This window comes from Carlito syrichta, unplaced genomic scaffold, assembly GCF_000164805.1.
Source record: "Carlito syrichta isolate Samal-C Ts95f unplaced genomic scaffold, Tarsius_syrichta-2.0.1 Scaffold308871, whole genome shotgun sequence".
Classification (NCBI taxonomy): Eukaryota; Metazoa; Chordata; class Mammalia; order Primates; family Tarsiidae; genus Carlito; species Carlito syrichta.
The window spans coordinates 123,128-148,944 of record NW_007252967.1 but is presented as its reverse complement, the minus strand read 5'-3'; the positions used below and the strand labels follow the sequence as shown (position 1 = coordinate 148,944).

At 38.7% G+C, this 25,817-nt stretch overlaps 1 protein-coding gene across 1 annotated transcript in view; it reads left to right on the top strand.

Annotated features, from left to right (window-relative positions):
• The window catches only part of LOC103268677 (transmembrane and TPR repeat-containing protein 1), a 75,142-nt gene that overhangs the window by 19,479 nt on the left and 29,846 nt on the right, over positions 1-25,817 (top strand). Inside the window, exon 3 of the mRNA XM_008066265.1 lies at positions 14,048-14,156. Within this exon, the coding sequence (XP_008064456.1) occupies positions 14,048-14,156 (109 nt within the window). The remainder of the gene's footprint in view (positions 1-14,047; positions 14,157-25,817) is intronic.

Below are 25,817 nucleotides of genomic sequence, written 5' to 3'. Positions count from 1 at the left end.
ACCCCCGAGGTGACCTGTTAACCAGGTTCCTTGCCACCATTCCTTATCTTGTCTCAACCCCCTTACACTTTCCCTCCCCTCATCTTTATCCAGCTCATGCTTGTCTGTCTCCAGCTGTCCTCTCTCCACTCCTTGGAAACTCACGCAGCATCTCAAAACACCATCTTCATTCTCCTCACTGCCAACTCAAAATTTTTGTACATTACTTTCATCATCCTCAGGGACTCGAGCTCAAGGGCAGCGACTTTCTATTCACCAATCTGTGCTTCAGCAAGTATATTAATCACCCAGTTCCTCTGTTTCCATCTCTCCAAGGCCCTCCATTTCGGCTCTGCCTTGGTATTCACCAACATGCCATGCCACCGACCTTTTAATTATGCAAGGCTTTTCATTCTCTAGAACCTGAACTCTGAAATGTTCCTCTTTGACCTTGACGTGTTACCTTTGCCCTCCCCTGAAGGGATCATGATTTTGACCTGCCACCTCCTCTTCTGAGCACTCTTCCCTGTGCTCACTTGCCTTCTTTTAAGAGCTATTATTGACATACCTTTCATGATACTTGTTTTTCTTCTCTTATTCACTCATTCCTGCAGGCTCTGCTCTTAACCTTTGTTAGAATCTCTTCTCTCTGATGTTTATGTTCACAATTTATATTCCCCTCTCTAATTTATCTGATAGATATCAGTAGGGCATGGGACATCAACTTAGACTCACACGTTGACCATCTACTTGCCTGACCAGGCCAACTCAAGGTACCCCACTGTCTGTATTTTGCTTTGCCTAAAGCAGCATTTCTCATTTTGCTTGTTTCATAATCACCACTTCTTCTCTCATAAGGAACCATTTTGGACATTTTGTCTAATTATCCTTTCTTTCAATTTAACACTCAAGAATAAGATTGGTTAGGTAGAGTTGAGCTTTGGGAGATCACAAACCATTATAATGTCTGAAATTATTTTTCACCAGCACCATCCCTACTCCCAGGAGCAATTTTCCCTTCTGTCGAGAATGTATGCCCAAGATCTTCATTCAATCTCTCAAGTGTTGGAGGAGAAAAACACAAATCTGAATTGAATGGTCTTCTTAAAAAAAAATCTAAAGAAAGCATCATGGGAAAAATACAAAACAACAAGCAAAGAAACCAGGTCAGGGATAAGAGCTGTTGGAAATTCATCCCTATGGTCTTTTATAAAATCTCCTGTTTTCCAAATACATTCATCCTTTGTTCCTCTCCTCAATTCCCTATACACACACCCAGAAGGTGACACCGTCCCTTACTTTTACTAAGAATATTCAAGGAATTCAAGGTGAATCATTAATTACAGCTTTCCTTCTTCCTACCACAAACTTTCCTGCATGTTCTCAGATTCCCTATTATTTTGCTTTTTCGTGGGAGGAAGAATTATCTTGCATCATTCCTGATGCTACTCCCAGGAGCACCTGTGTTTACACCTGTGTTTATGTGGGTTTTTAAAAATTGAGGCATAATTAACATGCATTAAGTACATAAATCTTAAAGTGTTCAGTACATTGAGTTTTGACCATTTTATATTCTCTTGTAATCACCCCGAAGTAACAGAATTCTCATCACCCCAGAGAGGAGCTTATACCTCTTTCTACTCTTTCCAGTAAATTTCCCCCTACTCTGCAACAATCACTGTTCTGATTTTTTTCACTATAAATTAGTTTGACCTAGGACTTCATTTAAAGGTGATCATTTGGCATATGGATTTTTTTTTTTTTTAGTCTTTTCCATTTTGCTATGTTACTTTTTTATTGCCAAAGTGTATTCCATCATATTAATATGCTGTAATTTATCATTTTCTTGTGGGTGGATACATGATTTGTTTACAGACTTGGGTTATTATGAATAAGGTGTTTGAGAATACTCATACCTTGTATGTTCTTTTTTGTATAAGTATATAGGAGTAGCATTGTGGGTAAAATGTTTCTTTAGTGTTTTAAGAAATTACCCTGGGTGCAGTGGCTCAAACCTGAAACTCTACACTTTGGGAGACCGAGATAAGAGGATTGCCTGAGCCCAGGGTTTCAAGACCAGACTGGTCAACTTGGTGAGACTCTACAATAAATAAAAAAAATTAGCCGGGCATAGTAGCACACAGCTGTAGTTCCAGCTACTTGAAAGACTGAGACGGAAGGATCACCTCTGTCCAACAGGTCGAGGCTGCAGTAGTCATGAGTGTGCCACTGCACTCCAGCCTGGGTGAAAGAGTGAGACTCCAGCTAAAAAAAAAAAAAAAGGCCTGGTGTGGTGGCTCACACCTATAATCCCAGCACTTTGGGAGGCCGAGGTGAGAGGATTGCCTGCGCTCATGGGTTTAAGACCAGCCTGGGCAACTTGGTGAGACCTCATCTCTACAATAAATCAGAAAATTAGCCGGGCATTGTGGCATGTGCCTATAGTTCCAACTACTTGGAAGGCTGAGGCGGGAGGATCACCAGAGCCCAGCTGGTTGAGGCTGCAGTGGCCATCACCATGCTACTGCACTCCAGGCTGGGTGACAAAGTGAGACTCCAACTCAAAAAAAAGAAAGAAACAAATAAATTACCAAAAGGTTCTCCAAAGTAATTGTACTATTTCTCCCTCCATCCACAATGCTGAGAGATTCATTTGCTTCACATTCTTATTAACATTTGGTGTTGTTAATCCTTTTTATTTTAGCCATTAGTGGCCATTAATGCAAAATTCACATGTGCTCTCACTTCTGTTTCTCTCCTCATGCTTTACCATGGACTCTCTCTTAGGTCTTCAAATTCTCCCCATCCTGCAACTCCAGCATGCAGTGACTCCCCTAGGGAATCTTTCCGCTGTGATACTCCCTCAAGTTGCTCTCCTGACTTCTTCCTTTTGATCAAATTGACCAGAAGAGGGATTAGCATCTGGGGTTTCTCCTTCGTCCCCACCTGTTCACACAGCTCTCAGTTCATATGGCTGCTGACCCAGCTCTTACTCCCTTAATTGCTCTGCAGTGAAGACTATGATGCTGTTGACTTCCTGATTTTGAAGCTCTGTTTTCCATAACATATCATAGTACACTATTTTGATATTCTATATCCAACATCTACTCTTCCTCCACCCTCCCTATAAATGCAGGGGCATCTGAGAAATTCACTGAACGTCCATTGCATACACACATAGAGTCCAAACATCTCAGCATTCAGGACTTCCCATAATCCCGCCACTTTCCTCCCTTTTCTCCACTAATCTCCCTTATTGTGTAAACCCAGATGCCAGCCAGACTGACTCCTTGTCAGTGTATGAGAAATACTAACCTGGCAACTTTATTTGAGAGAATAAGAATAAAACTAAGGTTTTTAATCGAGAACTTTTCTAGTTCATTTAAAATGTGGTTTCATTTACTTTATTATCATTTTATAGTCAGTATCTGTCCAAAATTGAATAATCTGGGAAATGATGAGAATGTTTACCTTCCTCTCCAAGATTTGGCAGTGATTTGCATAGAAACAGATTGCTAATTGTTAAAGTATCTTGGTGAGTATCTCTTTCTTACCACAACTCTCCTCATTCATACTGTGATTATTAATGAGTTGAATGTGGGTTGTTTCATCATGTGGTTTGCAAGCAAAGTACGCTTTCCTCCGTCATTCCTTGTGCTGATGTGATCTTTTCCTATTGCTGTGAGGGCTGCTATAAACACTGACAAGGCCAGGAGACAGATCTACCCAGGAAGCTCTGCGGGTGGGAGCAAGCTTTGAGGAATTCCCCTGGTTTTGTTTACATTCTCTTGAAGGAATTGGAATGTCATTATTTTCTTTTCTTGAATAAACAGTTTAACAGAGGATAATTGAATAAGCCAGACTGCTTTGTCAGGTACAAGAGTTTTCAGTAGTCTAGTCTGTCCTGAAAATCATTCTTCCTTCCCCTTCACCTTTTTCTTTCCTGGAATCATTTGCAATCTAGTCCCCTAGATTGTGCTGAAATTTGGAGTGGCTCAAGACGTATATGACAGAGGCAAATAATACACACACACACACACACACACACACACACACACACACACACACACACACAGAGTTTTTTTTTGGTTTTTTGTTTTTTTAAGAGACAAGGTCTTGCTGTGTTGCCCAGGCTTGAGTGCAGTGACTATTCACAGGTGCGATTATTGCTCACTACAGCCTCAATCTCCTGGGCTCAAGCCTCCCAAGTAGCTGGGACCACAATTCAGTAAAAAGAAGAGAAATGTGGATTATCATTGAAAATTTCTTTCTGCCCACATTGCTTAATTTAGGGTGCCAGGCACCTCAACTTTTTATCTTAAACCCAGTAGGAGATCCACTTTGCCCAGACATAGAAGCTAAATTTGGAACATAGGATGTTAGACATGACCAAAAGGCTTTCAAATCTAAAAGCATTCTACTTAGGCCTGGAAAAGAAACAGAAGTGACCAAAAGAGGAATAGGCACAATCTTCATGTTACTCCTGGCCCACCATTGCCTATGGCCTGTAGAGCCCTTTCAGGAAGGTGAAACTTGCCTGTAAGGCTCCTTCCCTTCTTGTCAACTCCTTACCAATTCTGCCAACCTCCCTCCCCTTTGTGCCTTCCTCAAATAGGGCTGAATCTTCCGAGCCTGGTGCTTTCATGCTGGCCACTTGTCTGAGGAGCAGCATTGCAGGACTCCCTTCCCTCTCCCTCCTTACCACCGCCCTCCTCAAGTGGTAACTGACACTTAAGTGGTGATCAGCACAGTGCTTCCTCGTACCTCATGAGCCTGTCCATGTGAGGTATAGGAGGACAGGCCCATCACTTTCCTATTACAGGTAAAGAATCAGGCTAGGAAAAGGTCTCAGGCCAGTAACCTGCGAAACCACTGCATTGTGCTGCCACACTACCGCCCCCGCGTGGCTTTCCTCCAGACTAGCAGCTAGGAGAGCTTAGCGAGTTTGAATCTCAGTTCTATCACATAAGTGCATGAGATCTTGGGAAAATGATTTTATCTTGCCTTGCCTCCAATCGCTCAGTTATAAAATGGAAATAATACTAATAACTACATCTCTCATGAGTACTAAATACAATAATACAGGTAAGTCCTTAACATAGGACCTAGCACCCAATAAAGATGAAATAAGCTATTATTAATTATTAGCCCAGGAACATAATTTCTTGCTTCCAATTTGAAGCTTAGGTTCTTGGTATAAAATTACTATCAAATCGTAAGTAGATAACGTATTTTTTTACCTCTGCAGTTGAATAGCATTAAGCAAATTCAACATCCCTGAGACTCAGTTTCCATCTCTTTAAAATAAGGAATGGGAACAAGTGACCCCCTAGAGCTCTCTTGCTACAAGAATCTGTGGCTTTAACTATGAGTACAGGTTTCTAGTGTCTTAACTGTGGTTTGAGCAAAAGAAAACCAAAGAAGAGCTTGACATGCCTTTTCTCTCCAGAGGCAGTACTTGTATTGTAACAGCATCCTGCCGCTGCTGAGAAATTCATCTGTGAGGCTTCTGGTAGGGATTCCAGCTGGGAATCTGGCTGGAGAGTGGGAAAGGAACAAGCAGAGCTAGTATTTATTGCGTCCTTCTATGTGCCAGACACTATACTAAGCACACCTCACATGTTCATTTATTCCACCTTTACAGGAACCCAGAGGGGTAGAGATTAATACGCACATTTCACAGATTCAGCCACTGAGGCTCCTAGAGGTGAAGAATCTAACCTGTCCTTCAACTGGTGAGGGAGAGCTGGGATAAAGACAGCCATGATCCCAAGCCTAGACCCAGGGATGTGCATTCAACTGCATCATCAAAGCATCCCCTTAGCCATGAGATACATGAGTCCTGGCTAAAGCGAGATACTCTCAGCTGCCTTCTTTTCTGGTCTGGAAGCACTGTTTCGGTGTTTCCACCCAGTCCACGAATGGATTTAGCACATGTATTTATTTGCATGTACTGGCTTGAGACTAGTTTCCGCCACTTCACACACTCGCAGCACAGAACTGGCCCCGATTATGCAGGAGTCAGGCATGTGGGGCCATTCTTCTGCCCAGGTGGACAGCAGTGACCTCACTGAGCTGACAAACAAGGTATCAAGGGCCCTTCCAAAGGTGCAAAGGAGGGGGACCCAGGACGAATGATTCCTTAGGACCTACTGGGTGCAGCCCCTGTGTGAGGTTTGCATGTGAGCTGCATCTCCATTTACACTGCTCTAGGACTAGACTGGATCAGAACTTTCTCTTTCCATTCCTCAGTTTCCAGCTGGGAATAGGGTGGCGGAGGGCAGGTGATATACTCTCTGAATCTTAACTATAGTGAGTATGATTTTAAATTGAAAAATTTCTCTTTCATTCATCACCACCACATAATATGAAACTGTATCCCTCAGACAGTTCTGTGTGGCTCTTGTGAAAAGTCAAGCAGAAAAATTAGAGTGAAGCCCAGTAAACTAGATACTGTATTCCATCGCATTGCCCAGATATGCTCAGTAACTTTGAACCTAAAGGGAGATACACAGAGTATAATGCAATTTTCTTTTCTTTTCATATAGGAAAGAAAGATAGTAAAGCCAAAGAAAAATGTGTGCTCTGAAAAGATCATCTCAGTCAGATGTTTACAATTTGACTTTCACAACTCAGGGGTTTTTTTTTAGAAGAACTGGTAAAGTCTATCTGCCAAAAAAAAAAAAAAAAGTGATCTTTTTCATTTGTGAGAGACATCGTTTTTGGATCCAACATCAACAAACACCCCGACAAAGGCATAGTAATTAGGAGGGCTGCCTGGCATCCCAAGTTCACACTGTGGTTAATGGGAAATTTTACTGCTGCCAAGTGGATCGCCAAATCCATTTATTTCTGTTACTGGCATTTCCTAAATTCTCCCTAAATGTCAATACTTTTTAAAACCAAGCATCTGCTTTCAGTTTAAATGAATGTGTCATGAGACTTTAGACAGGAATCCAAAAACTTTTCTAAATTGACAAACTTAACTGGTCTTTAATTACTGAAAGAAAAAAATGTGGCAAAACCTTATTTGCTTTTGCTAAATATCTGTCGTTGAGATAGAGCCAAGAAAGTGAGACGATGCAAATGTTTTTACTTAACATACGGGAAAAGCAGTCCCATTTCTGTAGAACCAAAGGGAAAATTCCCTGTGAAACTATACATGTTTAATGGCAAAATTTGCACAATACGAACAAGATCTAATTTCTACTTAATGTTTCTCTTATGAAATCAATGATGAAGATGTAACTGGTCCCAGGAACCCATTCTCAGGAATTTTTAGCCTTTTGGAAGTTCCTGGGGGAAACTTAAGAGAATGGAGTTTTGCTGCAAAAATTAGAAGTTTTATATTTATGTTATGATGGATAACCCAAGAGCTAAGACTTGGAAACACAAGAGAGGGCACTCAAAATGGAGCTCCCATGGAAGAAAAAGCTGCCTCTCCCAATTCAATTGCAGTATTCCCAGTGTTCCACTTCACCCACCCTCAGCCAACTCCCACCATTACCTGAAGTGTCTCTCATAGGGCAAATTAGCCAGCCAATCCCATCTTTCTCTTTAGTTTCAATTGTCCCAGGAAAGTCTCCTTTCTCCCTTTTTTTTTTAAAAAGCTTTCAGAGTCCTCTTATCTAAGACCAATTGATCAGGCAAATCCCACCTACAAACCAGGACAAGCTGAGAGGCTTAGCAGCTTCATGATTCTTGGGCCTCACCCCAGACCTGCTGAATCTTGTAAGTCCTAGGATTCTGCATTTTACCAAATACCTGGAAAGTTTTAAGCACTACAATTTCAGAAGAATTGATTTAAAGGAGAAGTGGAGGCGAAATATTTTAGGTCACAGAGGCTTATCAGTCATCAGTGGGAGACTCTGATCTGATTAAAGGAGAGGGGCAATGGTATTACCTAATCCTGGAGCAGTTTTCCATTTACCTGCATTCCTCACCTATCCAGGGATCCCTAAGAGTTCCATCAGTGCCAATTGAACTCCCTACTCTGAATCCTTAGTGTCCTTAGTGTCTTTAGTGTCACATGAATGTCCAGAAGGGCTCAGTGTTCCTTTCTGCGATTCAAGTGTGTATATATATAATTGGACAGGGTATGCACTGATGTTGGATTTCATCCATCCACCAATTATAGGCTAGTTAACTCAGGTCTTTTCTGTATAATTTAGACACCCTATAGACTTGATCAGTTTAGACAAAAAGGTTATTTTAATATTTATCCTCTTTTGAATTACCTGTCAGTTCAGTCTAAATAGCTAACAGGGTAGTCCTCTATAGATGAGATTTACATCAATAATGGGCTTCTGATTTCTCTAAATTACTTATTATGGAGCCAAAATTAGTGCATTAGGAAGTTTTAATACTGTCCAAAGCTGGCCCAGACGTGATCTGTACAATTAGAGTACCTAGATACTTCTCAGTATTAAGAAATTTTATGCCAAATGTGGTGGCTCACACCTGTAATCCCAGCACTTTGGGAGACTGAGGCAGGAGGATTACTTGAGGCCAGGAGTTCGAGACCACCCTAGGCAACATAGTGAGACCTTGTCTCTGTTAAAAAATAAAAAATTAGCCAGAGGTGGTGGTGCATGCCTGTAGTTCCAGATTTTCAGGAGGCTGAGGCAGAAGGATTGCCTGGATCCAGAAGGTTGAGGCTGTGGTGAGCTGTGATTGTGTGATTGCACCACTGCACTCCAGCCTGGGCAACACAATGAGACTCCAACTAAAAAAATAAAAAATATATACAGAAAGAAATGTTATAATGTCTACTTAAAATTTTCCTCCTCTCTGGTTATATCTACTTCCTTTTTATAAAAATAGCTGCTTAAATCTTTTTAAAGAAGCTTCCCTGGCGTGGCTGAAGAAGAGATTTTAAATTACTCCTGGTTCTTTATTGCCTAATTATTCACCTTTAACAATCATCTCCACAAAATGCAGATTCTCCCCTTTTTGGGGCCCTGATGTCAGCAGAGTAGGCTCTGAAGGTGATTCCAAAGCCTTCTGGTTTTTTAGTCTATGCTTTTAACTACTATATAGCATTCAGGTAGATAAGCTGCTTAGCAGTGTTCCTGGTAAATAATAAATGTTCAATAAATGGACACCACACTTGTAATTTTTTTGTTTCTGAGTTAGGCTTGGGATATTTCTGTCTTCCTTAGGATCACCCCTATAATATGTAAAAAACTGTATATATACATGGGTAATCACCTTCTGTCAAATTTTATTTGAATATTAGAAAGCTAATTTAAGGAGATTTTCAAAGATCTAGAAATGAAGAAAATAGTAACATCATGTTTTTTTAAAAAAAATTAATGCAGCAATGGTAAAATTTTAACTATGTGAAGATGATTGTACTAGTCTCTGGAATAAAAAATTAGTAAGACTTGTAAGATATGGGTCTATGAAAGAACTTCCAACCTACTAATGGTCACAGCATAACATTTAAGAGAGTGAATGCAGAAACACCAGGTATGACCTCAATAAAATGGTCTAGACCTGAAGTTTTAAATTTGAGTCCTGGTGTTGCGGTAGCTGTGTGATGGGGGACAATCACTTTAGCCCCCTAATTCTAAGTTTTTGACTTTTGCTGGGGTGGTGATTGTTGGTATTTTCTAAATCCTTAAAATGGAAATAACTATGCCAAATTAATAACATTTAATGAGAATTAAAATAAATCACTTAGCTTGGTCCTTGGCAGAGAGTTAATGTCCAGAAACAGCTATTGTGAAACACGTAGCTTACAAAACTTATCCGCATGACACTTTCGCTGACAGATGTACCTACACTCTCCTGACAGAGGCAGTGGTGTGTTCCCCTCACGTGCTGTGCCAGGGCCCCAGAGAAGAAAAGCATAGAGGCCAGAAAGAATCTTCTACACAGTGATTCCCTACCATCTTTTCTCTTATGGATAGAAAAAAGAAAATAAAACCAAAATATAAAAAATGTGATTTTGTGTGTGTGTGTGTGTGTGTGTGTGTGTGTGTGTGTGTGTGTGTGTGTGTGTGTGTGTGTTTAATTTTGTTATGTGTTTAGGACCTTTGAACTGGGCAAGTCAGAGAAGGCATCACTGGAAACCAGAGTTAAGTAGGAGGGAAAAGTCATCTGTAAAGATGTACAGCAAAAATGCCAGGCTGAGAGGCAGAAGAAGTGGAACGAACACTTTCTTTTTTGCTTAGGAACAAAGCAGATCGCTGGAGCATTCTAAATTTCAGTTTCTATTGCTGCAAATTGAGGAGAATGGATTATATCCATAATTCTCAGATCTGGATGGTTATCATATTCATATGGGGAACTTCCTATTAGGAGGCTCAACCTCAGAGCACAAATTATTTTAAGGTGCACTGAAGAAAGAGAATTAGTGAAATCGGTGATTGTTTAGGTTCTGCAGAATAGATGCCAAAGGCCACCCAGGAATAGTGGGTACCTGGGTATGTTTTGAATGCTGGTCAGAACAGTATGTTGTAGAGAGTTTTAGAGTGGGAGGAGTCTATCTGTAGGTAGTTGACATTGATGAAGATTTTTATATAAGGGAATGTGTTGAAAACAGTGGTCTAGAAAATTTATTTCTATTGTCTGTATATAGTAGAAAGAGAAGGAACTAAAAGCAAATGTATGAACTACAGGTGTAAACTAAGGTATTAGCCAGCAAAATTGCATAAGGTGTTCTCTGAACTGTCACAATCCAATAGAGTTATAGGACTATTGCCCCCATTTTTAAATATGGGATAATTATCAGAGAAACATGTGCCTTGATGTGGATATGAAAAATAGATACTACTAAAGTCAGGAACAAGTTGAAATGAAGTTTTTTTCTCACATAGTAACCACATACTATATAACCAAGGACAGTTTCATTTTGATAAATTATCAGCTATAAATTATTATATCAAAACCACACCTGTTTCATAAGCTCTCATCAAGGGGTGAGCAAAAGAGATATATCCTCTCTATTTCTTTTCCTTTCAGAAACAACAAAATTACCATGTATCAACATCGTGGGCTTTCTTGAAAAAGCATTTTAAAATATCTGTCAAGGTGGCATGTGATGTCTGTTAGCCTAATCCCTTGGTGCCTAATGATGCTCAAAGGCTCCCAAGAAAAAGTAGAATCATCTAAGAGTACAGAGCCAATGTCTTCTCTGTACAGAGGAAATGTCTTCTCTGCCCAAGTCTCTGCATGTTTTAATACTCATTTACTAAACTAATTACACGATAAGGTGTTTTTCTTAAAGTCTGTCAGTCCCTTAAGGTATTTTTAGAGATAATAATTTAGAATCTGAGTTCCCAGTGAATAATGTAGATGATGACTTTTCCACTGTCACATGAATGTTAATGGACAACCTCTAGGATTTAGATTCACAGACTATGTTAGGTGGTAATTAATCCCACCAAGTTCATATGTAAAAGGTCTAAGTTTCCCTTCTGTTATACGAACCATGACAAATGAAAACCATTAAATCATTGCTATCAAATTATTGTGAGTTTTTTTCCTCTGCTAATTTTGAAGAATATCCAAGCTAAATTACGTCCTAAGGGACCTCATTTTCAGCCTTAATTCCCTAAGTCTGTATCTTCCTTTGGACTTTGGGATGATTTCCAAATTAATGTTAGTGAAGATTTATGAAATTCTTGGAGGGAGAGTTCTGCTAACCATAGATTAAAAAGTCAAATTACTAGAATTAAAAGGTACATGATCATTTTTTGAAAACTTTTTTTTATAGAGACAAGATCTCACTATGTTGTTGTTCATGCTGACCTTGAACTCCCAGGCCAAAACAATCCTTCTGCCTCGGCCTCCCAAGGTGCTGGGACTACAGGCATGAGCCAGAAAAAATCCGTTTTCATTAAGAAAAAAAAAGTGCCAGTGGAAGAATTACCTCAAGGTGTATGTTAGAATAGATACCCTGTGTGTATATAAACTTAGTGGGTTCCCACTGAGTCTTGCAGATATTCTTTAAATGTTTGTTGACTTAATGAATGAATCAAAAGGAAAGCACTAAGAAGGCTATAATGCAAATTTATTATAACCATGCAACTTTAAAGCCACTTAAGGACACCTGTGTCACCTTGTTCTCAAGGACTGGACTGTGCATGGAGAGGAGCCCATTAGGAGTTAGCTAGACCCTATTAGGGACAGGGTAGTGCAGACGGCCACCTGCCTTGGGAAATAGCTAAGTGCCTAGCACATAAAAGACAATGATAAATGTTTGCCTAATTGAATTGCTCAATTCAAGATCTATATTAGAAATGTGACTTCTTTTTTCAAGGTCTGTGATAGGAAACTCACTAGGTGAGATTGCCTTGTGACAAGCTGCTTGTGGCACTTAAAACCTCAAACTTGTGGATTCAGTACTAGTTTTCCCTCTACATAATTCATCCTACAGAAACTCAAGTATAAGGGGATATTGTGTCAGGAGCTACTGTCTGATGCCTTTGATAATTCATGGGGTGGTTCTGTTGAGAGCGCAGTGTGCATGCAGATCACCTGGGAATTTTCTGAAACCATAGGATCTGATTCAGTAGGTGTGGATAGGGTCTGAGATATTCTGCATTTCTAAAAAGCTTCCAAGTGATTGAAACTGGTCTATGAATCACACATTGAGCAGAAAGATCATTAGAGATGGATTTCTAAGTCGTTAGAATAAGCAGATATGGTATGATGCAAGAGCACTGAGAAGTGACATAGATGAGCCGCTTGACTCTCTGTTCTCATTAGAAAAATGAATCTAAGCCGGGCTCGGTGGCTCAGCCTGTAATCCCATGCCTTTGGGAGGCTGAGGTGAGTGGATTGCCTGAGCCCGTGGGTTCGAGACCCACCTGGGCAGCGAGACCTCATCTCTACAATAAATCAAAAAATCAGTCAGGCGTGGTAGCGCATGCCTGTAATTCCGGCCACTTGGAAGGCTGAGGCGGAAGGATCGCCGGAGCCCAGCAGGTTGAGGCTGCAGTGGCCGGGAGCGGCCACTGCACTCCAGTCTGGGTGACAGGGTGAGACTCCAACTCAAAAAAAAAAAAAAAAAAAGAATCTAATAGTAGAACAATAATCTCTACCATATAGGAATGTTGTGGAAATTAAATTGATAATGTTATATGAAAAGTTATGAGAATATATGGTACATAGTCATTGCTAAATCAATGGATAGCAAACATAGAAGCACTCAGCTGTGTACTGGTAATAGGTAAAGATGGGGTACATTTAGGCTGTGTGCTCTCAATACTTCAAGGGATTCTCTTCTTCATTCCACAATTACAATGTCCAGTTCTTAACAAGAGATCAGTGTATTTGTTGCAAAACTGATCACTCCCAAGTATATATTTTTAACTTCAAAGTCATTGATATCAGGATAATGACCCAATGTCTCCCCATGGTACTAAAAGCACAGAGAAATTTCACCCAAGAAGAGTAATTACTTTCAAATCTTGAGTCCTCTTTAAGCCAAAGTGTCATCACTGGGAGCAGAAGACAAAACCAGCCCCAACTTTCAATAAAAATATGATGATGAAATAGCTCGTTATTCTTTACCAGCCCAGTGGTCACAGTAGTCTCTAATTTCATAAATTATGCATGAAATTTTTCTTAGATATAAAATCAAAGATTAACTTTGGCAGTTTGGGCTGACTTCTCTCTGGTAGGTACAACCACCTTTAGGAACTCAGCCTACAGTGATGCAACCAGTACCACAGGGGCCTAGATTATCTTCACATCATTATAAACTAGTCCCATGCCACCCAGATAATGCCCCTAAAATTGCTCCTCTGAAGGTCATAGTTTCTTGCTAACAAACTTACAACTCATTGAATGAAACTCTCAAAAAGTGCATGGAAAGTAGAAGGTAGAAAAATCAGTAAATAATTTGTATCAGCACTTACATCTTAACATCTCTTTCCACTGAGAATTCCGAGACAGAAACTGTTCGCACCTCGAGACAGTCCAGTGGAATCCATTTGCAGTAAAATCCAGGGTGCTAGCTAACCTTGGCTAAAAGAAATGAGATTTTAAAGTCTAGTCAAAGAGTTTAAACAAAGTATTATTAAAAGATGTTCTTTTTCCCCCTCATTATCTATAGGTCCCAGGAGAAAAAAGAAGAAGCTATCATGTTACTGAAGGATTCCATTAAATATGGTCCGGAGTTTGCAGATGCATATTCAAGCTTAGCTTCCTTATTGGCTGAGCAGGTAATTGTTTTCATTTAATTTTACACAGTATTTTTTAAAAATGATATTGTGGGTATAAAGTAATGTTACACAGATTTTTGTGCTAATGATTTAATTTGTAAACTCATATTGGGCAAATAATCTCTGTCAGTTTTCTTTCTTTTTTTTTTTTTTTTTTTTGAGTTGGAGTCTCATTCTGTCGCTGGAGTACAGTGGCACACTCAACGGCCACCCAGTGTTGAACTGCTGAGTTCCGGCGATCCTTCCACCTCAACCTTCCAAGTAGCCAGAACTACTGGCACGCACTACCATGCTTGACAAACTTTTTAAATTTATTGTAGAGACAAGGTCTCGCCAAGTTGCCTGGACTGATCTCAAACCCACAGGCTCAGGCAATTCTCTCGCCTCGGCCTCCCAAAGTGCTGGGATTACAGGCTGAGCCACCAAGCCCAGTCATCAGTGTTCTTTTCGACAGAAATTATAAACCTAGTTTTCTCACTTGAATATTCTCCGTATAATGTAGATAGCTTTAGACAGAGATGATCCATTATTGGCTATTGACATAGTCTCTGTCATTTTGGTCAGAATCCATCCAGAACAATGCATGGTACTTATCATCTTATTACTACTTACCTATCATATTTTTCTGGGGAATTGCTAATGGACTGAGATCTCTGAACTCAATAGAAAGCCAATTATTGATAATTCCATAGGTCTTGCTTACTATCTGTTAGAATATTACAGAAGATTGTTAAGTTCCTAAGAGAACATTTCTCATGGAATAACACAGAGGTTTGTTTTGAATCATTTCCTTCTTTTCACTTGGGTCTAAATGATTTGGTACCCCTTTTTCAGTCCCGGATGCATGACCCTGCTATGGAGAAACAGATACAAGTTGTCTTCTCTCTAAACTGAAGATATAATTTTGTTGACACACACAAGTGCCCTTGATAGACAGTAGATTCTGCTATCATAAAATTGTCAGATTATCTTTAGAATCAAACTCAACATTTGTGCAAGATGCCCTGAAGCATTTGATTGGCTTAGACATAATAAATCATTTAACACTGCAGTCACATAGGGAGCAATTTACATTAAAACAAATTTGGAATTTCCATCAAGAAGCAAAATTAGGACATCCTATGGATATTTGGATGATAGAGATGATAAACCTAGTTTTCTTGCTCTTTTTCTCCATGTGGTATAGGTGGGCTTTAGACAAAACCCTCGTCTGTGGTGGATGATTTTAATGCATGCCTTAGTACAATATTTCAGCTACAGTGATTATGGTTGTTATCAGTGGTATACATTGGGAGGCTTCAGCTGCCTTTGGCTTGTGTTGAAGCAGGCACTGTAGGGTTTTCTGAAGAAAAGATTGACTTTATTCATCAGTATTCCTTTGTCTTATGTCACCCCAGCTCCTTCATTTTCATGAGAAGCTCACTCTACCTCTGCCCGGCTGGTTGTCTTGCAGTTACTCAGACATACCAAGAATGCTTGTCTCCCAGAGGTTTGGTGCCAGCTCTTCCCTCTGTTTGCAACACTTCTCTCCCAGATCTTAGAATCTTTTCCTTGTATCATTCTGAGTCCTGTCCCAAGTTACTATACCAGAGAGGTCTTCTGTGATGACCCTTTGTAAATTGCAGTCCACTGTCCATCATGTTCTCTGTCATCTTGTCCTGCCATATATTTCCCCATAGCATTTATTACCATCTAAAATGATGATAATATATTTTCAGTAATAAATATATGTTTTTGACACATTTATCTGTTTATGATATTTCTACACCATTGGAATATTTGACTCCATGAAAACAGCTGTTTTATTCATCTGTGTTCATCATATGAAAAATCACTATATTTAAAATTATCTAGATGTTTAGTATCCTGAAACTTACTTCAATTCATTCTTCAGTATCTTTGCATTCAACCTTACTATTAACAAATTTGTATAGTAAATGGGAGTTTAAAAAGAACAACATACATGCTTTTTTCTCCATTATGTTTAAGAAGTGTTAGTGGCTTAATTGAAGTTGATTACTTGACAAATTTAATTTTATGAACTACAGTGGCAAGTTGATATAAAGTTATTACATTTCACAGAGTTGTAGTTGTGAACAATTGTTAAGAAAAACAAATTATGACTAGGACCATGATCTTTTCTTACATAAAAGGTCATGTCTTTTAGCGGTCTTTCCTACTCTAGATGTGAATATAAAATGCTATGGGATCTAAGAACATAAATGCAAGATTGAAAGGTTCTTTCTTCTGCCCCTTTGGGCAATTGATTTTAACATGAAAGAGACAGAGCAGCTGTTGGGCATAACTCAGAATTGCCTTCCCTTCTCTGACTTTCAACATCTTATCTTCATGTTTTGAATTCTTTAGTAATAAAAGAATGTTTCAGATGCACAAGCAAAGCACAGACCGTTTTCAGAAAAATCCCCCTAGCTTAACATTCTTGAGTAGCAAGTGAATTTATTTCTTGGTGGCGCAACTTTATTTAACAACGTTCCAGCATTTCAAACACCCAGAATGTATGAAAGCAGTGTTTACAAATCTCGGTCAATCTGTAACACACTGTGAAGCCATTCCCTCACTTAAACAGGTCATCTTCTAGTGCCACCATCTGTCCACACACACGGCCCACACTGACTGTGGTGGTGGGTCAATCTCATGCTAAAAAACTCTTTCCTGTGCAGAGCTTAAATCACCCAATTCATAGGCAGTTTTCAGAATCTGTGTGGGACTCATTTTATATTTAATTTCAAGTTTGTTATATCAGTCTGAAATTTCTGATTTCTCTAGGACTTTTTAGTTTTTTTTTTTTTCTATGCGGTGTATTGACTATCCTTTTTTGCTGTTTCAGTTGGCAGATTTGACAAGAATAGCTTCTAGTGAAATAACTAGTTTATGTCTTTGATTTTGAAAAAATTTCACAGAGATCACTAGCCGATAGAAAGCTCTGTAGCGAAGAACCTTCTCTCCAGGTTGACCTTTATCTTACACAAGACTCTGGGTAAAGTTATTCCTCCATAACCATTGGTTAATTTATTGGATATTGTCATCTAGCTCAGCTCTCTTGGTCTAGTCTACAAGGATGTTTTGAGACACTTTGTAAGACACGTGCTGAAATTTTTCCTCTAATATAAAGATTTAATAAAAAATGGAAACAAGCTTTATTTGGTATGCCTTGCTCTTACTATAAGTTTGCTGATGTTTACAAACACCTTTTCCCATCCTCAGTGCTAACAAAACCGTAAGTGTAACAATCCCTTCTAGGATTTGTCGGGAACTTATTTTGTATCCCTTACTCTATTGGAACCTAAAGAGAGCAAGCTAATATGTTTGGGCAAAGTAGAGGATTTGAGAAATTTGAAAAATAAATTAATAAGCTGAAAAGACACTGTATGGTGGGATGTGTTAAGGTCCACAATGGAACCCAAGTTTGAAATTTATAGATAATAGGAAGGAAAGGTAAATATCTGAGGAGAGGGCTTTAAAATATGTAAGGAAGAAAATCTTGTTGAAATGCATGGGGTGTTTTGGAGGAGGCTTTTATAAGCAATCTGGTGTGAATAGTTGAGAGCCTTGTTTCAGGAAGAAAATGAGAGAATGAATAGACTATTGTGGGAAAAGTTCACTTTGGTACTTACAGATTGTCAGTATGTGAAGGTTGAGAGGAAAATAAAAATAGAAAAGAACTCTAGGGCAGAACATTTAAAGGACTGAGAAGATTCATGGTCACTGATAGCCATGGAGAAGCCAGGGAAAAGCAAGATTTTAGGAAAGAAATAAGATCAGTTTCAACATTGTATTTCCAGCTAAACAAGTAACATAAACATATATAAAGGAAAGTATGAAAAATAAAATAAAATAAATTATGCCCTTTACCTATAATATAATATCTGGAAACAACAAATATTATCTTTTTTATATCATGCAGGTCTTTAAATTATATTTATGTTATTTCCATACATATTTACATATAATTTTTATGTTGTTCTTTACACTTGCCATGATATTACAGATAATATTATACCTCTTTATGATGCTAAATGACCTTCATAAATACCATTTTAAAGATGACTTACTGGTTCATCAAAATGATTCATTGTAATTTGCATAATAATATCTCAATTATTGGGTCATTTGGAATCTTTTTCTTTTGTGGCAGTAAATTTTTCCTTTCTTGGGACTTTTTTTAAAACAATATTTTGAATCATTTGATAGGTTCCTAGAGTTAGAATTTCCATGTCAAAGAATATGAGCATATTTCATGCTTCTTTAAATATGTCACTAAATTGTTTTCCAAAAGGGTAATACCAGTTTACTCTGCCACTAACAGTGTACAACCTTTAAGTCTTAAATATTAGTAGAACATTTAAATGAAATGGATGGCATATCGACTGATTATAGTGAGAAATATCAGGGCTAGAAAGAGAGATCCTGGACTTCAAATAAATGAAACCATATTGTGAACAGATAATTTTGTTAAGGGGAAAATGAAGAATAGTGTAGGAGAATAAAAAAACCTTAAAGACTTTTTTGGCCTTCTCATTATACAGGTAAAAAATGTATGGTGTACAGAATTAAGTGGTTCCCCAAAGTCAACCTGTTCAGCATAGTTGAATAACTTTTCCCAGTGTATGAGCTACTTGTATAACTCCTGGGAGGACCTGAACTAAGACCTCATCTCTGACTTCTTACCCACTTCTCTTTCACTATATGACACAGGGTTCTATGAGTAGACTGTGATAATGGGCCATAGTTAACAAGTTTGGGTGTGGAAAAGGCAGGAAAGGAGAAGTGATAGAGGAAACCTAGAAGGATGAGTTGTCATAGAAGTTAGATACATACAAATATCCAGAACTTACTTTCCTGCTTTTCGGCCATCTTCCCCACTGCTCTTGGATGGGGACTGTCCTCCACCTAAGGTAGGAAGACTGTGGCCACAAGCAAGATGAAAAAGTCGCTGGAGCTGATCAACTCTAGGCTCCAAGTCTGAAAGGGTCAAATGAGGCAAGGTGAGCCGGAGCCGGTGCTGGGGCTGCGGGAATAATGCAAGACTGCAACTAAGGAAGAAAGTAGAAAGAAGTAAAGTTTGTTATTCACTTTTCAGACTGGAAAGGGAGCTGACACTCAGAGGCAAGTGTGACCCCAAAGTTACCACGAAATGGGTATATTTAAGGTTTTTTGAGTAGGGGGATTTTGGCCCAGAGAAGTGTCCAGGACTGCAGGTCTTTGATGTTGATCGTAGTCACATGAGTCTTAGATCTTGAGGTCACTGGACATTATCATCTCCTTCCCTCAGATGACGGGAAGAGACAAGGGGGAGGGGGGAGTTCTTGCAAGAGACTTGTTAGATATTTGCAATCCACAAACTCCTTGACCAAAAGGTTGTCTTATTATCATTTCTATGGCTTTGGCCAGTCAAGGGGTGACCTTTGACCTTTCACCTTGACAATGAACCTGAAAGTTTACTAGAGATTATTATGCTACACCATGAATTGAAAGGTTGGGCTGCACGGGTCTTGCATCTGATGGAGATTTGCCAAGGTAGTGGGGTAGGCTGCCACCTGGTCTGCAATAGAATGTCTAAATGCTTTCTAATGGTTATGCTGAGACAAAAAAGACTAAACTAAGAATAAGCCAAGTTTCTTCTAGATTTCTATAGGTACCTCCTTTCAAACTCATTATGAGATGTGGATAGTATGTGCTGGGGTACAAGCAGACTCTGAATATGATTGAAAAGGCAAAGCAAAATTGGTCATCCTCACAAACAACTGCCTGGGTTTGAGGAAATATGAACTAGGGTACTGCGCCGTGTTGGCTAAAACTGGTATCCATCACTACAGAGGTAATACTATTGAGTTGGGCACAGCATGTGGAAAATACTGCAGAGTTTTTACACTGAATGTCATTGATCCAGGTGATTCTGATATTATTAGAAGCATGCCGGAACAGACTGGTGAAAAGTAAAAAATGCAAACTTGTTCTTAAATAAAACTTGTCAGAGCTTGTTTAAAAAAAAACACAGAAAAAGTTGATGCCTCTGTGTGTCTACTGCTGCAAAGAAGTCAAGAAGGATACACTCTTCAATTTGAAGTCAGGGTAATCGCTAGCTTGCTGTTCCCTTCTGGTTCTTCATTAGTATTCAGAACTGGCTGTACTCCAATTTAACAGATAGGACTGTAAACATTTATAAGCCCACAATCACTTTTAACCATCCTACTCTTGCCTAGATTATATAGCTTTGCATTACACTAGCAGTAAAGGAAATAAAATTAACATTGTTTATGACTCTGACCAATGTAAATTATTATTAACCCCAGGTTTATAGCCCATTGAAAATCTCAATTAATATGATAACACTTAAAATAAAATATTTTTCCTTTAGTGTATTTTGAGATATGACTTCACCCAATGCAAGAAAATAAAATTGGAGCAATAAAACATAAGGTGGAACTATAGATCAAATAAGAGTTCCAGGGTCAATTTCTTTCCTTCTACAAATGTCATCTTTTGAGTACATTCAGGCTGGCATACTACTGCTTGTGTGGCTAAGTCAACTTGGAAGTAGGCCCTAACCTAAGAATGTATTTATTTCATTATTCAACACATATTTAGGGAGCACTTAGATACCATCAAGCACCAGAGGTTGTTAAAGTAGCAAGTTATGTGCCTTATCCATGTGGAGCTGAGTCTAGAAGGGAAGGCTACCCCTAAGCAAAGATTTACAACTCCCTCCTCAAGATCTAATACAAGTGTCGCAAACGTGCAAAGGGAAAGCACCACTGAGAATGTTAGAAACCTAACCTAATGTGGAGAAGGTATGTGTGGGGAGTGGAGACAATTGCCAAAAGGTGACATTTCATCTGCTACCTGAAGAACTGATAGATATCATCTTGATAAAAAAGGAAAAGCTTTCTGGCCAGAAAGAATAGACCATATGAGGGCTCTGAGGTGGAGAAACAGTGTGGAGCCTTCCTCTAATATGCTGACTTAAAATCATGAGATGAATATATTTGGAAAGGAGCGCTTTATCTCTTACAAAGGGTTGCAGCCTCCAACTTACAGACTGGAAAGTGTAGCCTCAGGTAGAAGCCAAAAGCAGGCACTTCAGAGAAGGAAGAGAGATAGGAAATTATGCTGAACAGGTTAACTAAGTATACATGTTCAGCAGGTTATAAGAGGAGCTATGAATATTCATAAAGGAGGCATTACATACAGCCCCATGTTCACTTTGGGTGGAGTAAAATGCAGTAAAATCAGGCTCTATATAGCAAAAGGTGAAATGGAGCACACAGAGGCACGCTGTGTGCAGCCTCCATGGATCAACCAGTCAGAACTAGTTTGTGGTTGGTGTTCTCTTATCAGGTGGGAATGCTGGTTAGTAGTGTCAAAACTACAAAAAAGTGGAGCAAGTCTTTCAAAAGGGCCGGTTCCTGTTTAAGTTTGGAAAAGAAAGTCCAATGCTAGTTAGCAAGGGAGGAGCTATAAAAAGATGTGTCCAACCTCCTGTACCATCATGACTGGGAACTCAGTTTTTAAGGTTTCTCTGGGATCCTCTCGGCCTGGAGGAGTTCCAATTAGTTTGTTGAGGGAGACTTAGGATTTTATTTTCATTTGTCAAATAGAAAGGCATGTGCCTGGAAGTGTAGAGAATGGGGATAAAATGGCATGAAAAACGTCTAGAAGCAGAAAGCTGCAATTATATGCAAATATGGTTTTCACTTCTTCCTGGTTCCACAACTACATTATACCCCTGTAGTTTCTTATTCTTGTCATGCTTTCTCTTTAGCTATTACTTTATTATTCTTGGCATTCCCTCTTTAAAGTGGTCATTTCTCTTTTGTTTAAATTGTCAGAGTGATGTTGATCACACTTTGCTGGGAGATGAGAAAATCTAGGATTAGACAATACCTAACATGTCCTTGGTGGAGAGGAATGCCAAATTAACTGATTCATTTTAGTTGAATGTGAAAGAGAATTAGACATAAAATATTGATAGTATGTTTCTCATAAATGTTCATGTTGATGACTTATGGGTGGAGAAACTGTCTTGTAAATAAAATAAAAGCAAAGAAGCAGGTGAGAAAACACCTTCTTTATCTTTTGAGTTGCTCCGTCTTGAGAAATTTCTTAGAGAAGTCATTGACATGAGTTTAAAGATCTGTTGGTCCTTAACGTCATTTGGCTAACAGGAAGATCCTTGTGAGTCTGTGTGCTTTGCATAATTGATTAGATTGAAAGCACTTCTAGAAAGCAGTTCAGACACATGACCTTAATGCTGGGGAACTGGAATAACTTTTTTTTTAGTGGGTCCTTCATCACTTGAGTGTACCACACTTTCACAGTAAGTGCACATTGATACTGGCTATCCATTAAGGTAGCTGTTTGCAAAGTGTTGACTAGGGACCCCTAGGGTCCAAGAAGATCTATGTACTTTTCCCAATAGTGCTAAGAAGCAATTTGCCTTTTTCACTCTCATTCTCTCATGAGAATACAACAGTTTTCTAGCAGCTACATGATATGTTCATAATTATGAGAAAGCTGTTAAAATACTCTCTCCTTTTTCAACTGAATATTCAAGACCAGATTTTCTTTATATAAAAATTCTGCCAATTAAGTTCACAAACTTGCCACCACACGCTTACGTTGGCAGCACTGTGCAAACAACGCAGTAAGGTTTCATAACCTTGGTATATCAGTGTCCCATAGCTGTATTTGTGTCAATGTGTGGTAGTGTCTTGATGAGTAGTGTTCGTTATTGTTGTTGTATGTTTTTGTGTGCCATCACAAGAACGTTGGAATTGGAATTAGGGCAATGAGCAGATATTTAATTTGTTAAACTTGGCAACTGTTGAAGTGAAAATCAGGAACATGTTAGTCCAAGTTTATGGGGATAATGCCATGAAGAAAATGGCAGTGTACAAAATGGATTAAACGTTTTTCTGAGGGGAGAGAAAGCATCACTGATAAAGAGACAACCAGTAATGAGCAAAACTGAAGAAAACATTGCAAAAATTCATCAAATTGTGCACCAAAATTGTCGACTGACTGTGAGAAGCGTAGCAGACCAAATAAACATAGATAGAGAAACAATTAGGAAAATCTTAACTAAAAACCTTGGCATGAGAAAGGTGTGTGCAAAAATGGTCCCAAAGAAGCTCTTGCATCACAACAATGCAGCAGCTCACCCAGCAATGTCCGTGAGGAAGTTTTTAGCCAGTTAACAAATAACTGTATTGGAACAACCTCCCAACTTACCTGATCTGACCCCCAATGACTTTTTTCTTTACCCAGAGATAAAGGAAATATTGAAAGGAAGACATTTTGATGACATTCGGGACATCAAGGGTAATATGATGTCAGCTCTGATGTCCATTCCAGAAAGAGTTCCAAAATTGCTTAGGTGCATGGACTAGGCACTGGTGTCAGTGCAAAGCTCCCCCTAGGGAATACATCCAAGTTGACCATAGTGACATTCTGCAGTGAGGTATGCAGCACTTTTTCTAGGATGAATTTGTGAACTAAATTGTCAGACCTTGTATTCCAACCCCTACCAAAAATGTAAAAATAGATTGAGCACAAAAAGTTGATACAAGAATCCAGTTTTCTTCTACTAAGCCAGACATTAAGAAATTTTGAGAAAAAAAAAAAAATACTGCTATTATCAGTAATTTTTTGCTTTGAAGAATATAGTTATTTTTCAGATGAATGTATTATTTATGTTTGAGTTTATTATTTTAAGTAAACTAATAAATATTTTTAAATTCTTCAACTTCTTTTCTTCTGTAGTAAATGTTGATAGATATAGCCCACATAAATAAGTTCTTTGAGGTCCTCAGTTTTTAGAGTTCAAAAGGGTACTAAAATGAAGCTTGAGAATTGCTACATTAAGCCAGTTTTCATATGTGAACTATAAAGAAAGTTTTCCAAATGTATCAGTTGGCTTAAGAGAATGAACTGCAATCAAGGGTCTTTTTTCAGGACATCTATTTTTCACTTTTCTTTTCTTGAGGTAAAAAATGTGCCATATTGGGTAACTATAGCATATCGAAAGTAAGGATGTTGGCTGTGTTTTATTTCTCCCCCAAGGCCCATTTTATTTCCACCCCACTGAAAATGCTCTGAGTCTTGGAGAAGAGCCCACGGCTGCATTCTGCCCATTTTTAACCATGGACCTAAAAGGCCAGTTTCACAACTGAGGTCACGGTTGGTTGGGGACTCTGGTGTATAGCAGGCAGTATTATTTGTCAGAATCATTCTCTGGGTCACAAATATTTTTAATTAAAGTTGTCCTATAAATAGGTTACATTCATTTCCTCTGGAACTCACAAGTCAGTAGAGACTAGGAATGATCAGGCTTAGTTCAGGACTTCTAGCCAGATGCAGTAAATGAAAGTGAGTGCTTGACATTGAGCTTCAGGGATTAAATAAATACTGCTATTAAGATAAATGTATTGCCTTCCACAGAATGTGGAATTTCTTTCAAATACCAGTATGGTATTTTTCTCCTGCAGTGATGGTTTTCCTTCTTTTTTTTATAAATAGAGTTAATCATTCCTTGAAATTGAGACTAGTGAATAAAAAAGAAAGACAGATATCAGAGATATTTTCATGAAGCCTTGAAATTGCCATAGAAGGTTACTGAGGTTATAGGGCCGTGATGACTTGTACTTGACACATATAGTCTTTCTTTTAGTTAATTTTTAAAAAATATTTTAAAGATATGGGATACAATTCAAGATTAGGTACATAAGTGATCATGGTATAGGTGAAGTTTGGGCCTCCCATTGGTCCTCACTTGGCCTGGTTTGGGATCAGGTATCCTTATTAATGTTATGGGCCTCCCACCTCCCCTGGCAGTGTCCAACTACTGCCAATCCCTTTCAGGTAGTATTATGATAAATGTTCAAGATCTACTTATGAGTAAGAATACTGTGATACTCAGTTCTATGTTTTTTTTGTGATAGATCACTGAGTATGATAGACTCTAAATCCATTCAGATTGCTGCAGAGTCCATAATTTTGTCCTTCTTTATGGCTGTGTAATATTCCATCATGTGTATGTACCACATTTTGAAAATCCAATCTACTTTTGATGGGCAGCATGGTTGGTTCCATGTTTTGCTATTGTGAATAGTGCTGCAATAAACATGCAGTTATCTTTGCTGTAGAATGACCTGAGTTTCTCCAGTTATATTCCTAGAAGGAGGATTGCTGGTTCATATGGAAGGTTTAATTTAAGATCTTTTAGTAATAACCACACTGTTTTCAACAGATGATGTGCTAATTTACACCATCAACAGTGTAGAAGTGTTCCCTTTCCTCTACATCCTTTCCAGCATCTGTTGTTTTTTGAGTTACTGATGGTGACCATCGTGACTGGGGTTAGGTGGTATCTCAGTGTGGTTTGAATTTGCATTTATTTGATAATTGATGAGGCTGGGCATTTTTTCATGTATCTGTTGATTGCTCTATGTCTTCTTTTGGGAAGTGTCTATTCATGTCTTTTGCCCACTTTTTAATGGGACTGTTTGGTTTTTTTTTTCTTTCAACACATTTGAGTTCCTTGTAGATCCTGGATGTTAGGCCTTTGTCAAATATTCAGTTGGCAAATATTTTTTCCCATTCTGTGGGCTGTCTTTCCACTCTATTGATGGTTTCTTTTGC